This window comes from Lolium rigidum, chromosome 6 (genome assembly GCF_022539505.1).
Source record: "Lolium rigidum isolate FL_2022 chromosome 6, APGP_CSIRO_Lrig_0.1, whole genome shotgun sequence".
In the NCBI taxonomy this organism is placed as follows: Eukaryota; Viridiplantae; Streptophyta; class Magnoliopsida; order Poales; family Poaceae; genus Lolium; species Lolium rigidum.
Window position 1 is genome coordinate 113,167,354 of NC_061513.1, and position 16,532 is coordinate 113,183,885.

Sequence of the window (16,532 nt, forward strand, 5' to 3'; positions counted from 1 at the left end):
TAGAAAACAGGTATGGAGAAACGTGGCAAAAGGATTATAGATTTTAAAAAAAAAGGAAAAAAAACATATATATTCCGACCTACCGGATTCGAACCAGTGACCTAAGGATTGATCTGCAAATACTACAGTCCTCCGCTCTACCAACTGAGCTAAGGTCGGTTTTTGATTATAAAACGTAATAAGTATATATTTACATGGATACTTTTTTACTACAATGGACTTTTGATGTTTCTGCATGAAAGACATACTCATCTAAAATTCAATAGTTTGGCAACAAAGTATTTCTAAAACTGAAGTATTACAAAACCAAAGTATTTTATGCATCTTCTAGTAATACTTCCGTTTCAGAAAAAGAGGTCTAGAGTTATTTTTCCAATACTTCAAAAATAGCACGTTCTGAGACATAATGAAGTATTAATACAATATAATCTTTAATCACAGCCAAACACATTAAAGTATTTAGAACTGTGGTATTTTGAGAAACTGTAGTATTGTTGAAATACTTCAAAAATACACTGCTACCAAACATAGCCTTTTTGATTCAGCAATGTAGCGTTTGCGAGTAGAACAACTGAAAGTGCTGCTGCTGCTTCATTTCATAGCATTGCTAGTAAAGTGGGTGTTAATTTAGGTAGAGGTAATACAGAAGTTAATAATACTGCCGCTCAAAACAAAGGTTAATAATACTGTTGGGACATGGTGTTTACATATTATAAAAATAATTTTTAAATGTCAAAAAATTATGAAAAAATATTTTAGATGTACACCTGAACATGGTGTGCTCGCACACAAATTTTTATTAGAAAAATACATTTTTGTGGGCTATGTAAAAAAACAAAAACTTGTGAGAACCTATTTTGTAGCACCAAAAATTATTATTTTTACACAAGTCAGATAAATGCTATTTTTTCACGAAGACTTTGTGTGTCGACATAGAATTTCCAGATGTACATCTAGGGAAAAAATCAGATTTTTTTGACATTTTGAAATATGTTTTTTGGGCAATGATGCATCTACACATATGAGCCAAAAATGGATTTTCCATACTGTTGTTACTATACATAAGTTGGATGCTAGGTGTAATCTATATTTGGCGAATAAAATAAGAATCTCTCAGGATTGCAAGGTGTTGATAATAAAAAAAATTGGTTCGGACAATGACCATGCTACTGATGATGAAAAACAGAGTGGTAGTGTTGGGTCCTCTCATGAAGAATTAGATGATTTGTGTAAAATTCTTGCTGGTATTGGTTGTAGTAGTGCTAGTAAAGGTAGAGGTAGAGGTAATATTAAATCCCGTAGTGGTAAAGGATCAGAGGTATAGTAGTATAAATTCGTGTTGTCCTTTACGCCAGGTATGTCCTGGAATCTACAGGGTTTGAATGACCCCGAGAAAAAATCTGCTATTTTCGATGCCATAAAAGATTATAAATTAGGTTTTGTTGGTCTTTACGAAACAAGAAAATCTAGTTATAGTAATGTTTTGTTGAATTCTTTAGTTGGTAGTTTTGATTTTACTTGGGGTTGTTCCCCGGCGAGATGGTTTGCAGGTGGAGTTCTTATTGGTATTAATAATGATGTATATGATATTATATAGATGGATTGTGGTATTTACTATGTGAGATGTTCGGTTAGATATAAAATGTCAGGTAAAATTTGGAATATTGTGTTCGTTTATAGTGCACCGCATGATAAAGATAATTAAAGAGGTTTGCTTAATTGAACTAGTTCATGCCATGAATGCTAATTCTTTTCCTTATGTTTTTGGTGGGGATTTTAGTATCATCATAAAAAAAAATAGTGAGAGTAATAAGCCCAGGAGGTTAAATAAATGGTCTACTTTGTTTAATGCTATTATTAATATTAAGGAGCTAAAGAAATTAGAGTTATCAGGTAGGAAGTTTACTTGGTCAAATAACCAAGAAATCTTATTATGGAAAAATTAGATAGGGTCCTTGTAGGTATGGATGGGAAAGTGATTTTCCTTTGGTCACAGCAAGAAATTTTCCTAGAATTATTTCAGATCATACTGCTCTGATTATGAATGTTTATATAGATGATGATAAAGTTTCAGGTATTTTTAGATTTGAGTTGTGCTTATTTCTAAGAGATGATCTTAATAGTGTAGTAAGTAATGTTTGGCATAAATCGTTTTCTGGTAGAAGTTTTTTAGATATGTGGCAAAATAGAGCTAGAAGTTTAAGAAAAAAATTAAATGATGGAATATTAATTATAATAGTGATTTAAAAAAGAGAAGCAGTTTGTAATAGAAGAAATTTATAAGATTGATAGAGAAAGTGAGGTGCTAGGCTTGGTTATGGATAAATATTTGGCTAGAAGAGCTATGTAAAATCGTCTAATTGTATTGATAAAGAAGATGAAATTAAGTGGATCCAAAGAGCAAAAGAAAAAGATTTACTAGAAGGTGATGCAGTGACCTCTTATTTTATGGCTAAGGCTAGTGGTAGGCAGAGAAAGAATGGGATTTTAAGCCTTGAGCAGGAGGGCTTTAATCCAGGAGGACAAGAGTATCTTATTGTTTGCTACCAGTTTTTATAAATCTATGTTTGGTCCTGCTACTGCGGTCTGTAATGTTTCTTTAGATGTCTCGGTAGAATTTGTGTTAGATGATATAGACATAAATTTTTTGGAACAAGAATTCTGCTTACATGAGATAAGAGTAGCTCTTTTGCAAACGAAAGGTTTTGCTGAAGATATATTAAGTGGAGTAAGGAGTTAATTAGTGGTGGTAATGTAGTAGTTATGGTAAATGGTCTTTAAGGTAGTTATTTTTAAGACAAAGAAAGGGTTGAGGCAGGGGATCCCCTCTCACCACTTTTATTTGACATTGCATTGGATGTTGTGCAAGTTTTAATTGGGAGGGCTCAAGATAGTGGCTTGTTAAAAGGTGTGGTACCAGATCTAGTGGAAGGAGGTTTAACAATGATACAGTATGTGGATGGCATAGTTATTTTTTCCTGTAAGCTAGTGAGGAGCATGCTAGAAAATCAAAAATTCTGTTGTGTTGTTCTGAACATTTGTCAGGTTTAAAAATTAATTTCCATAAAAATGAAATAGTTTGTTTTGGTCAAGCTAAATTAGATTGTGAATTATATAAAAATATTTTTACTTGTGTAGAGGGGTCTCTACCAATGAAATATTAGGAATACCTGCACATAGCGCTAGACTGAGTAAGATTGGAAAATTTCGGAGGAAAAAATGGAAAAGAAGTTAGGGACTTGGCAGGGTAAGTTCATGTCGTATGGTGGTAAAATAATTTTAGTTAGAGGTAACCTTAGTAATGTTCCTTTATACCTGATGTCTCTTTTCCCTTTACCGAAAGGAGCAGAGAAGAAAACGGACATTCCTAGAAAAAGGATGTAGTGGAATGATCAAGAAGATGACAATAAGTACCATTTAGTCAATTCAAAAGATGTTTGCCAACCTGTGGATCAAGGAGGTTTGGAAATGGTAGATTTGGGAGTAATGAATGTTTTTCTATTAAGTAAGTGGTTGTGCACCATGCTAGAAAATGAAGAGGGTCTATGGCAAAGTTTGATTGTAAATAATACTGTAGAAGAAGCTTGCTAGTTGATGTTAAGAAAAAAGCTGGTCAATCTCATTTCTTTCATGGTATTTTAGAAGTTAGAGAGATGTTTTCTGTAAATATTGTAGAAAAGTAATAGGTAATGGCTTAAATCGTTTCTGGGGGGATTTATGGGTTGGAGAAGCTCCTTTTAGTGTAAAGTTTGCTAGGTTATAAGGATACTGCAGATTTGTGGAGGAATTTGCAGGCCTTGTGTAGTGGAGTCGTGCTTAATGATCATAGGGATAAATGTAATTGGTTGTTAGAGAAGTCAGCTCTCTGTTAAATCGTTACATATTGCCTTGAAGATGAATCGAGTTAGATGCCCTTTTAAAAAATTATGGTTTATTAAGGTGCCTCTTAAGATTAAAGTGTTCTCGTGGCTGGTCTTTAGGAAAAGCATTTTAACTAGAGATGTGTTAAAACATAGAGGTCGGGAGGGTAGTGGTAGATGTCTTTTCTGTAGCAAAAATGAAAGTATCGATCACCTGCTTGTACATTGCTCGATGGATAGATAGGCTGGGTGTGTACAATGTGGTCTACATATTAAGATAGAGTTTATGTCGGTTACCGATATTATTAGCTGGGTTTTTAAGTTCCCTCCCAGTATGAGAGGTCTAGTAGCAACCGGTGTACTGCGTTTCTGATCTGACTAGTGTTATTGCTCTAACCGCTCACTGGATGGAATCGTGGGCTGTTCTTCAGATCCGAGGTCGACGACGCTTGCAACGTAGAGGAGCAAGAATACTGCTGCGTGTGGCAGCTGAAATCTTTAGTAAAAAGAAGGGATGGGTGCCGATGGTGCTTCGACTTGAAAGTTAAATGACGAGAAAATAAAAGAGAAGAAGAGGTGATAAAACTTGAGATCAATGAGTGATGGTAGGAATAACAAAAATAGAGAGTAGGCCAAGTTTGTTTCTTTGTCTTGGAATAGAGTTGGTTTATGTGTTTGGTTTTTGGTATATGTTTTGTAATGTTCCCTGAGGTTGGAAAAAGGAGTTTGTAGTAGCAGGTCTGATTTCTATCGCTGAGAAGCAAAGGTTCTGGACTATGTTTGTTAGTCTGGTAGGTGTTCTTAGTTGAAAATCTAAACATCGTTGTTTATCTGCTTTCATTTCCTATTAATGAAATCGGGAACTATGTCCCTTAATTCGAAAAAAAATCAACTGATCGCATTAAGCAAGTAGAAGATGGCCAAAGGATTGATCTGCAAACACTACAGTCCTCCGCTCTACCAACTGAGCTAAGGTCGGTTTCTGTTAAAGAACGTAATAACTTAATATCATATAATAGGCGTACTTCTAATTTTAATCAAATTTCCAATGTTTTTGTATTGCAGGAAAGACGTATCGTGATTCAGCAATAGCCTTTACAGAAGGTGCTGAAACTGATTGCATTAACCAATTATAAGATGGACCTTGTTCATAGAGAGCTCTATTTATCTTTTCGTAGTGATGGTGATGAGTACTAAGGTACTCCTACTACCTAATGCAGAGGCAATTCAATGAAGATGTACGATCCTAATAAAACCGCGATATTGATTGGAAAAATAACCACATGAGCAAGGACATCTACGTAAGCTGAGATCCAATTCTAGGAAGGCAAAGCGAGAACAAACTAGAGTGTCATTGTGCTTTGGTGGTACCCAACTCTCTCCCCCTTCCTGTGACACGCAAGGGAACTGTTTGGAGTTTCGGAAACCTGTATATGACGACAGGTTTCATGTGCAGTACTTGTGTGCTCTCACAGTCTCCTACAACAGGCAAATATAGTCAGAAACTTCTGATGCAATGTTCTGAAGCTCTAGCTGCAGAACACTTGGCCCAAAGCATGGCACATTGGCGTTGCCCCGTATAGAACCTCCCTAGATCGAGAAGACGACGGGAGCGAGAGGACTTGATGTGCTAGCACTCCAGGACCGTTGAATACGGGAAGCTGCAGGGGAGGAGAGGCTAAGAATGGCAGGGCATGCACTTTCTAATAATAAAGCATGCGGCGGTCCCTAATTATACTCCCGGCCCTCTCCCCACCGTGGCCACCAGCAGCACCAGGGCCTCTTCTTCCCTCCGTCTTCTTACCATGGCAACGCAGCAGGCGATGATGGATCGAGCCAGGTCCCTCGATCGCAAACACCCACGGGAACCATCCATTCGGAACTGATCATTTCGATCTAGCTTTTGCTCTGCGGCGCGCGCATAATCCTGGCTCATCCTTTCCCTCTTCTCCTTTGCAATCGAGGAGCACGTCGCTCGAGGCCAGGAAAGCTGCACGCTTTACAGGTACGCCGTATCATCGGATTGCAGGTCGCCCTCTGCTATATATCGAATCCTTTCTGTTGACGTTGTCATTCAAGAGAGATCGATCATGAAACGGATGCAACTGTGAAGTTACGGTAGGTGGTAGATCAGGGAGATGGCGGCCAACGGCGCGTCGCTGGAGCGGCGGAGCTCCGTGCGGCGGTCGGGGAGCACGGTGCGGGAGGAGCCGCCGCCGGCCGAGGAGCCCGCCGCCGCCGCCACAGGACCTTCCGGTAATTAGCTCTACTATGCACGCACGTACGTGGAGCCGATCGCATTGCGCTTTGGCATTCAGTAGGCGTTTGCAAATGCATGCAGACATGGACGTGCTGAAGGAGAAGTTCTCCAAGCTGCTGCTCGGGGAGGACATGTCGGGGTCCGGGAAAGGCGTGCCGTCCGCGCTGGCGCTGTCGAACGCCATCACTAATCTTGCAGGTGACAAGCTAGCTATCTACCTATATAATCTCTTGCCGAATTGAGGATCTTGCAGATGAGCAAATCCCCATCTAATATATAGTGCTATATATATGTTGGCAGCCGCTGTGTTCGGAGAGCAACGGAAGCTGGAGCCCATGGCCCCGGACAGAAAAGCAAGGTGGAAGAAAGAAGTCGGCTGGCTCCTGTCCGTGGCGGACCACATCGTCGAGTTCGTCGCCAAGAAACAAGTCTTGGATAACGGCGTCGAAATGGAGGTCCGATCCGATCCGGACGAACACCCACTACTACTGCATCGTCTTCTTCTTTTGCCAGTCCCGGCCAGTAATCATCTCTTTAGCTACTCTCTGCCTTTGCTCGTTGCAGGTGATGGGCACGCAGCAGCGAAGGGATCTGCAGTCCAACATTCCAGCTTTGCGCAAGATCGACGCCATGCTTCTCGTAAGAAACTAGTGCTAACATAAGAAATCGATCTTTGAAGCAAACGGTGCGGTCTTAGTGTTAATTACCAAGGTAGCTGAAGTTTGTATCTCTTTGCGCGCTATGACTGTGAGCAGGATTACCTGGACAACTTCAAGGACCGCAACGAGTTCTGGTACGTGAAGCGCGACTCGTGCTCCGAGAGCGAGAAGGAGGAGGCCGGATCGGACGAGAAATGGTGGATACCGGTGGTGAAGGTCCCTCCCAACGGGCTGCCCCCGGCGTCCAGGGCCTGGATCCAGCACCAGAAGGAGCTGGTGAACCAGGTGCTCAAGGCGGCCATGGCCATCAACGCCAACTGCCTCATGGAGATGGCCATCCCAGAATGCTACCTAGAATCGCTGCCCAAGGTACTACGTACTGCCTCACATATATATATCCGATGATGATCGTCGTCGATGCGTTTGCGATCGATTGCTGATGGGACGGGATGATGATGATGCAGAACGGGAGGGTGAGCCTTGGGGACGCGCTGTACCGGAACATCACTGACGTTGAGTTCGACCCGGACGAGTTCCTGTCGTCGGTGGACCTGACGTCAGAGCACAAGATCTGCGACCTCAAGGACCGCATCGAGGCGTCGGTCATCATCTGGAACAGGAAGGTGCACAACAAGGACGGCAAGTCCGCCTGGGGCTCCGCCGTCAGCCAGGAGAAGAGGGAGCAGTTCGAGGAGCGGGCGCAGACGCTGCTGCTCATCATCAAGCACAGGTTCCCCGGCATCCCCCAGTCCACCCTCGACATTGCAAAGATACAAGAAAACAGGGTACGTATTATTAACCTACTGATCGATCGATCGATGCAACGCATGCTAATGCATAGTGAGAGCTCTCATGATACACATATGCTCGGCACCAGGACGTTGGTTTTGCTATCCTGGAGAGCTACTCCAGGGTACTGGAGAGCCTTGCATACAACGTCATGTCCCGGATAGAGGACGTCATCATCTCCGACAACGTTGCCAGGGAGAAGGCCAAGAAGGACCTGCCACCGGGGACGGAACCGGCGCCCACTCCCCTCCCTGAGGGGGCGGACAGCATGACACTGCTCGACTTCATGGGCTGGAACGGCGACGCAGAGGGCAAGCTAGAGGACAAGTCTCCCTCCGCGGCCGACCAGGACGACGGGAGGCTCATGAAGCTGCCCAACATTATGACCAACCTCAAGAACACCTACATGGACGTCCTCGGTGGGCACCGGAGCCCGCCTGGTCGCCATTAGATAAGAATCACGAGATTTTGCATGTATTTTTACATAGTGTACATATATTCTGTTCTGATAAAACTGGGCGGCTGCTTGACTAGCCCGCTGTTTTTTATTTTGCACAATTTTGAACCAGCTTTGTTGTAAGATTCTAAAGGATTGACCAATATAACTGATAAATTTAGAGCTGTTCTGTTCAAACTGTACTAAGCAACACTTTCCAGCTATCTCTGAGCTCAGAAGCAAGTAGAGAACAAAAAACAGACATCCTATCTGACAGAACAAGAGCATTACTGCAAGAGCACCATAAGCAATAAACGGAAATATTGACAGACATCAGCTTCCCGAAACTAAGCATTTTACAGTGCTGCAGTATAAATACCTCAGTGTTTAAAGGTACAAAGCATCACAAGTGCAGCTTATTATGGGATTCCAAATCACCATCATCTTTTTCATCCGTTGTGTACAAAACGACCTCAGAAAACGAGTCTAGTAAGTCCACAAGGCAAATTCTCTTAGTTCAGCCACTAACACCACTGGTTGAACCCTTAGGACACTGCTGTAGGTAATTTTATTGCGGGAAGGGATCAAATGTTATCGTTCACTTCAGTTTTGTAACTGCCGCATCTATGGCATCTGCAAGATGGGGCACAGTCCTGGAGCTCAAACCAGCCATGCTGATCCTCCTGCAATAGCAATATACGACTTGTCAATATGAACTAGCCACAACGGACACTTGAAAGCAAAGACCAGCAAGAAGAAACCAGCGTTAAATTCACTAAATGTTCACACAAAACGAACATGGAAATTATACAGCCAACACATTTGATGACGAGATATGTAAATGGGCGAGATATGTAAATGGGCGAATACGACGAGGGCACAAAGCATTACCCATCAGATGTCATGTAAATGTGGAATTCCTGCCTCATGAAGGCTACTTGATCACTGTTGAGCCCAGTGAAAGTGAACATCCCAATCTGCTTAATGATGTGGCTCCAATCTCCAGGAGTGCCTGCATGATGTCATAAATGATGAAAAAAATGGATCAACATATTGGATACTCATAGGTCAATGAACCGAAATAGTTTAATGCACTACAATACTACATGAACTTCAGAATGTCAGGATCTTAACCCCAAGAACTTGGTAATAAGCGGTATACAAAAATAGGAAGCTATTATCAGATTTTGTTGAGAACCCAAGAAGTTTCTGTTCACGACAACTTAACACTATTCAATATAAAAATGAACAATTAGTTCAGAGGGAACAGGACTTGACAGGAACTAGTACCTCTTGTCTTCAGCGCATCAAAAAGCTGTTGCCTCATGCTAATTATCCTATCAGCCATGCCCTTCAGCTCCTTGGTCCATTCGTCAAACATACCACTAGCAATTGAGGAAAAAATATCAATAACAAGAAGTAAGCACTACCTACTTGTCGATCTGCCAATGAAGTTCATTTCAACATTAACTCATTTTCTACAATTAAGTAAATTATCGAAAGAATATTACCGGTCATTAAGTATGGTAGCCACGATAGAGGCACCATGAAGAGGAGGGTTTGAATACATGGGCCTAATTACAAGCTTGAGTTGACTTTCAACCTTAACAGCTACATCAGCACTCCCACAAACCTGAAACATTAAGTTGCAATTTTGTCAAATCCACGAGCAATTCAATAGGAAATTCTAAGGCTCACCCACTGGTAAGTTTTTTTACAAGAGAAAAGATGCTCCATAAAGTTGGTCCACACAGGCACCAAGCTATCCTAGAACCTTATTACTTCTTTGATTAAGGCATAAGTGTCATACTGTATGATAACTTGTAAAAGAGCTGACCAAGTAAGGAAATGTTTTACTATCAACTGGGACTTCCCATCATCCCAGACTATATTTGACATCAGTACACATCTGTAGTACTCCCTCCGATTCATATTACTTGTCACTAATATGGATGTATCTAGGACTAAAATGTGTCTAGATACATCCATATTAACGACAATTAACATGAAATGGAGGGAGTAATAATTTTTCGTGATTGGATCAAATGATGTCCAGCTAAAGACTAATATTTGCAGCCCCCAATGGCTACTACCGATTGCCAATTTCCTTTGTCCCAAAGAAGAATATACTTCTTTCTTGTTCCTCTTACCAAAATAGAGAAAGAAATTTGAGAAGAATATAATTTAGAACTACCTAAACTGATCTCTTTTAAGAAGATGACAAATACAGGACAAATACAGCTTCCCTATGTAAGACAGAAGTTCGTCAACTACATCGATCATCTCATCAAAACAAGGTTGAAAAAAGCTTCCATGTACATAACTATGTACTGAGACGATAAAAAATCGTGCATTAGTTGAGAAAGAGGAGAAATATCTCAGCTACTTATTTTGATGGGTTCAAATTATATGATACAAATTAGTCAGATAAAGATGAGAACTGTTACAGTTGTATAAATGCAACCACATTTGTAGTTGTATACTTGTATAGCAAACAGAACACAACTGTGTGTACTTTCACAACTTGCACAGGAGAATCTGCAATTTGTTACAATTAACAAGAAAATTCCTACTAACTCGAGTTCAAGTCCAAGAACCATGCCACAGAGGTGAAATTAGCCAGAATTGGGGCAAGATAACTTACAATGCTTAAGGCACCAACACGCTCTCCGTACAATCCCATGTTCTTAGCATAGCTTTGAGCCATGAGCAATTCACCACCATCAGCAACAAACATGCGCACTGACTGAGCATCTTTGTCAAGGCTTCCACTTGCAAATCCCTACACGGGTACATCATCAGAGGCACAATACTGAATTTTCGAGTTACTTGGAAAGAAATCTGTTATTTGATACAAGAATCAGCAGATTCTGTGGCTAAATAGTAATGTGCATTCACTAAGAAGCATCAGTATGAAGCACAAGGATTATTTACTTGATAAGCACTGTCAAAGAATGGTAGCAATGCTTTTGATCTCATCAGCTGCCTGATCTGTTCCCACTGATCCACGGTTGGGTCCACTCCGGTAGGGTTGTGGGCACATGCATGAAGCAGTATAATTGCGCCTGAGGGAGCTGAACTGAGGTCTTCTAGGAGTCCTGTAACACGAAAACATATCCTTGATCAACAAAGACAGGCAGATCCGCCGTCTACAACAATACAGAGAAAGTACTATAAGCATGCACTCGTGAAATTACAAACTGAGCGCAGAGCTTTACATCATCGATTAAGTAATGTATATGGAGAACTGAAGTGAGTACCTTGGAAATCCAGTCCACGGGTTGCAGGATCATAGTAGCGGTAAGTCCTAACGGTCAGGCCAGCTAAGGTGAAGATTTTCGGGTGATTCCCCCAGGTTGGGTTTGGGATGTAGATAGTGCGCTGGAGGTAACGGTACGATTTAGCAATCACATTTTGCAGTTATGTGTAGCAATCCCAAAAAAAGAGGGAGATAGGGTTCCATACTTCATGATAGTGCCTTGCAAGAAATTCACCTCCCACCCGTAAAGAACCAGTCCCTGATAAGCACTGCACTGTAGCCACCCTATTCTCCTGAATAGCAGGACTATTCAAAGAAAGGGGGAGGTACGTTAGTCAGATATAAGTTTACTCTCTGGTATGAAGGTTGCACGAAGAAATATCATCAATTAGAGGTAGAAGTTGAAGAAACACACCTGTCAGCGCCAAAGATGAGCTTGGCACTCAGCTTGTTGAAATCTGCCAACCCAGTGATCGGCAAGTACTCCTTAATACGTGACCTAAGCAAAGTAAGCAACTACAAGTCAAATAATGCCATCAAAACGTTTCCACAGTAAGTAGACAATTTTTCTGACAGCAGTAAAATGTTCTCAACAGTAAGTAGAAGAAAGTACCAATAGATCCCGAACGAACTCTGAAACATCTACTGAGAAATATTTGGCTATATATGTAACAAGTTGACAAAAGGAGAAGTGGAATAGCAGTGCCGTGCCCGGAACTGCAAGTGCAAGTACATCAACTAGTAGTTGTACATGACCGTACAACATAGGGAAACCACCAAAATGGTCTGAAATGTATTATAATCAGAAGCAGGTGGAATAGTAGTAGTAAATAAAAGACCATAAGCAACCATAAGCAAAGAATTATTGGAGAATACAGTAAGATGACCACGCGATCTACTAAGAAAAGGATACCAACGACAACATGTCCACACAAAAAGAGTATTATAGTACTATATCTAGATGTTAGATCTACCAACTAGCTGAATCAGAGTTTTACTCTACGATGCAGAACTCCAAGTCTGAAAGTTCAGCCACTTAAAACAGGCACGAACTCAAGCGGATCATCAGGATTTTGGAACCGGACTTACTGGTTCTGGAGCAGCAGCGCCTCGGCGCGCTTGACGACGTTCAGCACCAGGGGCTTCCCTTCCTGCTCCGATTACGACGCAAATCAGGGTCAAACCCAGCTCCAGTCCAACAGAGAAGAGCGACTATTGAGTTAAACGGAAATTCCCCCAAAAACACAGCTCTCACCTCGGTCCGGTAGGCGCCGACGCCGAGGTTGACCTTGACGGGGCTGGGATCCTTGTTGAAGGCGACCGTGACCTGCCGAGAAAGTCAGAGAAGCAGCGAATCAGGTCGAGAACGGGAACTAACCCGCGCGATCGCGCTGAAATCCAGCGCGGCCGACTGACGGCGGAAGGGAAGGGAAGGGAGGGAGTAGGTAGAGCCGGGGGATCGGGGGATCGGGAGAGGGAAGGTGCTTACCCCGAGGATGGGGTCCTCCGGGCCCTGCGGGACGGCGGCGAAGACGGAGGCGGAGGAGGAGGCCATGGTGGGGGAAGGTTGGAGGGAGTCGGCGGAGGTGGCGGTTGCTGGCGATGTTCGTGGGGAGGAAGGCAGCAGGTGGCGCAGCAGCGTACTTAACCTTCGGTCGGCGCTCGGGTGCATCCTCGGCTCGGCTTTCGCTGCGCCGGGCCCGTGAGCGAGCGAGCGAGCGCTTCGGGCTCGGTGCGTGGGGAATCGAGGGGCGTGGAGGGGAGCAGAGTGTGTGCGCACCCGCGTGCGGCCGCCGGGTTCGCGTATAAAACGGCGGGCGCGGGGTGGCGCCGCGGCCCGGTGACGTGGACGGCTGTTTCGCGCTGGAGTCGTGCCACGCGAATGCGTACACGCCAAAGTCCTCGCGGCGGTGGGCCTCGTCGCTTGCGCGGTGATCGGTGCCGTCGGGGCGTGTCTCGGCTTGGCGTCGAGAAACCGTATTTTGTGCGTGCAGCAATTCGAGGTTTCGTTCCGGCAGTTTAAATAAGTGGTCCATCAGGGAAAGCGTAACGTGGCGGCAAGTACACGCTTTGCTGTGCTGGCGACTGGCGAGTCAGCATGATTAATCATTAGCGCAACTTGAAAAGTTCTTTAAAAATATCCAAAATTAGCCCTGAACTCGAAAACCCGAAGTCACAATCACCATAATTAATCGACACTATGAATTTGTTTTTTTGAGGGACACTATGAAATTTTTGATCCCGTTCCAATTTAAATGCTTAGACATCTTATCGGATGCTAGCATGACTCGAGATTTCTGTCATAGGTGGGGCCACCGCATCGCGGGGTGGATCAATTATGTGGCATGAGTGGAAGAACTTTCGAACGAAAATTAGGGCTCATATGGGCGGATGCGATTTGGCAACGGAGCTGCGGTGCTAATCCGGAGAATGTCGTGGTCTTCCAGTGCATCCTCCGCTAATGGCTTCCGAGGAGGTGCGAGAAGGAGGGGCGGAAGCGAGGTCGTCGGTGCCCTACCTGGAGATTCCGATGGGGTACAAGCCGACGAAGCTTCGACACTGCAATCCAATGAGGAAGGCGCCTATGTGGATCTCATTGACTGGTCTGAGCCAAGGACGGAGGAGTATAAGCAAGTATGGCACTACCTGAACATCAACAAAAAATCATTATGAACAAAATGACACAACTACAACATACTCCATTAGTCGCCACTTAGAGTGAAGTATTGATAGCTCCGAAGATGTAGCATTTCTAGTATTTGCACCAGTCCTAGTACCATCACACGATATAGGATGTGCACTTCTTGATGCTCCAGCCTATGCATTGCCAGATGACTTCCTAGGTGGTCTAAACCTTGAAGCTTGGGCACCGGGTTGAATAGCTAGTGTAATCATGGGTTGAGGAGTTAGAGCAGATCTTTCTTGAGCAGGTGCACTCCTTAGTTGAGAAGCTCGAGCAGATCTTGCTTGACAAGTTGCATCGGGTTCAGAACCTTCTGCATTTGATGAAGATCACATTTAGAATTACTAACATGCATCTAAAATAACTATAATTAATCTAAATTGAGCAATTCTTCAAATTAAATCACTAGAATTCATCTAAACCTTCCGTACTTCTTTTCCTTTTCTCTCATCTTTAGATTTTTGTACCAACTTAACTTGTTATATCTAGGATTGTCACACATGGAGGAAATAATGACGGTGCCATGTTTGGTCTTTTTTTCCCTGAGACTTTGGTTTTCCTTTCTCTTCCACCTCCCATCATTCTTCTTAGACTTGTTTAGCAGCTTCACATATCCACATATCCTGGAGCTTGAGGCCTAGATTTCTCAGAAACTGGTCACATTTCCTCGTGTTCTATAGGCTGCAAACAGTGATCATATATTTCATTGAGCACTTCAATGGAATACCAAGGATCAATAGAACCCTCCACGTCCTTTCCACACTTATAAATAGATATAGTAGCATGAGAGCAAGGAAGGTCTGCTAGCTGGAGTAACCACATGAGTGGGTCTTATTCTCAAGACTAATATTGATTGCCTTTTTATCCCTATCATAACCTTGATTTCAAAGTCGTCTTTGCCATTCCAAAGCACCTCCATGAATTGTGTTCTTGCTATGTTGTCCTTCAAAGTTTAAAATGTGTGTGGGCATATTTTTCCATGAAAGTTCTCTCCTTTGGCTCTTTGCTCCTAAATTCTACTTATTACCTTTTCCCTGATCTTCACTTGCATTGAAATTATTTTATAGAACCTTGCATCCACAATTGCATGGCCAAAAGAGTCATACTTATTGTTATCAACTGACTAACACTTGGAACCCCCACTAGAAAATATGCTCTTGCCTAGTGTGCTAGCTCTTTCCTCATCAAGTTTTCCACCTACAAATGTTGTTGTGCAAGCTTTGTTTTGTAGTAGTTGAAATCCTCCTTGTTGGATGCTTTGCAACTGCCTAGGATTTTTTCTGCCACACATGTTCCCAATGCTTCATCCTCCCGCTGGCATAGCACACGTATTGTGCTCTACAGTTGGAAGATAGTCCTTCATAGCATTGATCATTCCCTTTTGCTGAATAGAGATGTACGCCCAATCGGATCCATTGTTGTTAATGTCAATATCCTTAATAAGCAAGCCAATGAACCATTTCCAAGTTTCATTTGTTTCCATCTCAACAACTCCCTAGGCCACTAGATACATTTGATTTGTTGGCATTGCAATTTCACACAACATAAGCGGGTCTTATTCTGATGACTAACAGTGATTTGTCTTTTTCTCCATGTCATAAGCTTGGTTTCAAAGTTGTCTTTGCCATTCCAAAGCACCTCCATGAACTATTTTCTTGCTATGTTGTCCTTCAAATTTTAAAATATGCGTGGGCATTTTTTCCTTGAAAATTCTCTGTTTGGCTCTTTGTTCCTGAATTCTACTTAATGTTTTGCACCTACAAATGTTTTTTGTGCAAGCTTTGCTTTGTATTAGTTGAAATCCTCCTTGTTGGATGCTTTGACAACTGCCCAAAAAAAATTCTACCACACATGTGCCCTATGCTTCGTCGTACAGCTGGCATATATATATGTCTAGCACACATATTGTGTTATGCATTTGGCACGTAGTCCTTCATTGCATTGGTCATTCCCTTTTGCTGAACAGAGATGGACGTCCAATCAGCTCCATTTTTATTAATGTCAATCTCCTTGATAAGCAAGACAATGAACCATTTCCAAGTTTCATTTGTTTCTGTATCAACAACTCCCTAGGCCACTCGATACATTTGATTTATGGCATCTCTTGCAATTGCACACAAAAGCTCTCCTTTGACAACTCTTTTGAAGAAACACATCTAATCCTATCACCTCCCTGCATCCAGCCCTGAAACCTTGGTTCAATGCATTAAAGCACACATATAAACTCTGGAAAATAATTTTATCCATGTTGGTTGGATCCAAACACACTACAACAATGCTTTTAGGATTGCTTCACGGTAACTCCGGGTGGTAATAAAAAACCTTTATTATTTCTCCATGATAAGCTTCTTAGCACACTTGCATTTTGAAGTTGACAGATCAGCAAACATGTCCCGAAGGGTTGTTGCTCTCATGTTGTCTATCTTCCACATTGGGCAATAACTTTATTCGTGGCCAATATGTTGTCTCCTTTATGTGCACCGTGATGATCATCATTAAAATTTATAATCTCAAATCTTTTCTTGATCTTGATGTGTTTGCTGCATATCGGAGCCAAGGACAACTTGGCCAACCACACTTAGCTCT

At 42.5% G+C, this 16,532-nt stretch overlaps 2 protein-coding genes and 1 non-coding gene across 3 annotated transcripts; 1 reads left to right on the top strand and 2 right to left on the bottom strand.

Annotated features, from left to right (window-relative positions):
• Window positions 1–73: 73 nt before the first annotated feature.
• On the bottom strand, window positions 74–159 carry TRNAY-GUA. The gene is given in 2 exon segments: window positions 74–109; window positions 123–159. It is a non-coding gene; the product is annotated as a tRNA-Tyr (tRNA).
• A 5,839-nt stretch (window positions 160–5,998) lies between these two features.
• On the top strand, window positions 5,999–8,019 carry LOC124665724 (rop guanine nucleotide exchange factor 11-like). The gene is made up of 7 exons (XM_047203110.1): window positions 5,999–6,116; window positions 6,202–6,318; window positions 6,421–6,575; window positions 6,685–6,759; window positions 6,876–7,148; window positions 7,244–7,564; window positions 7,657–8,019. The coding sequence occupies exons 1-7, from the start codon at window positions 5,999–6,001 to the stop codon at window positions 8,017–8,019; spliced, it is 1,422 nt and encodes a 473-aa protein (XP_047059066.1).
• A 323-nt stretch (window positions 8,020–8,342) lies between these two features.
• On the bottom strand, window positions 8,343–12,924 carry LOC124660357 (aspartate aminotransferase, cytoplasmic). The gene is made up of 12 exons (XM_047198163.1): window positions 12,753–12,924; window positions 12,519–12,590; window positions 12,353–12,414; window positions 11,679–11,762; window positions 11,470–11,569; window positions 11,265–11,385; window positions 10,939–11,102; window positions 10,649–10,786; window positions 9,516–9,637; window positions 9,295–9,389; window positions 8,896–9,016; window positions 8,343–8,687 (listed from the first exon to the last, which is right to left on the bottom strand). The coding sequence occupies exons 1-12, from the start codon at window positions 12,816–12,818 to the stop codon at window positions 8,603–8,605; spliced, it is 1,230 nt and encodes a 409-aa protein (XP_047054119.1). The 5' UTR covers window positions 12,819–12,924; the 3' UTR covers window positions 8,343–8,602.
• Between the last annotated feature and the right edge of the window lie 3,608 nt (window positions 12,925–16,532).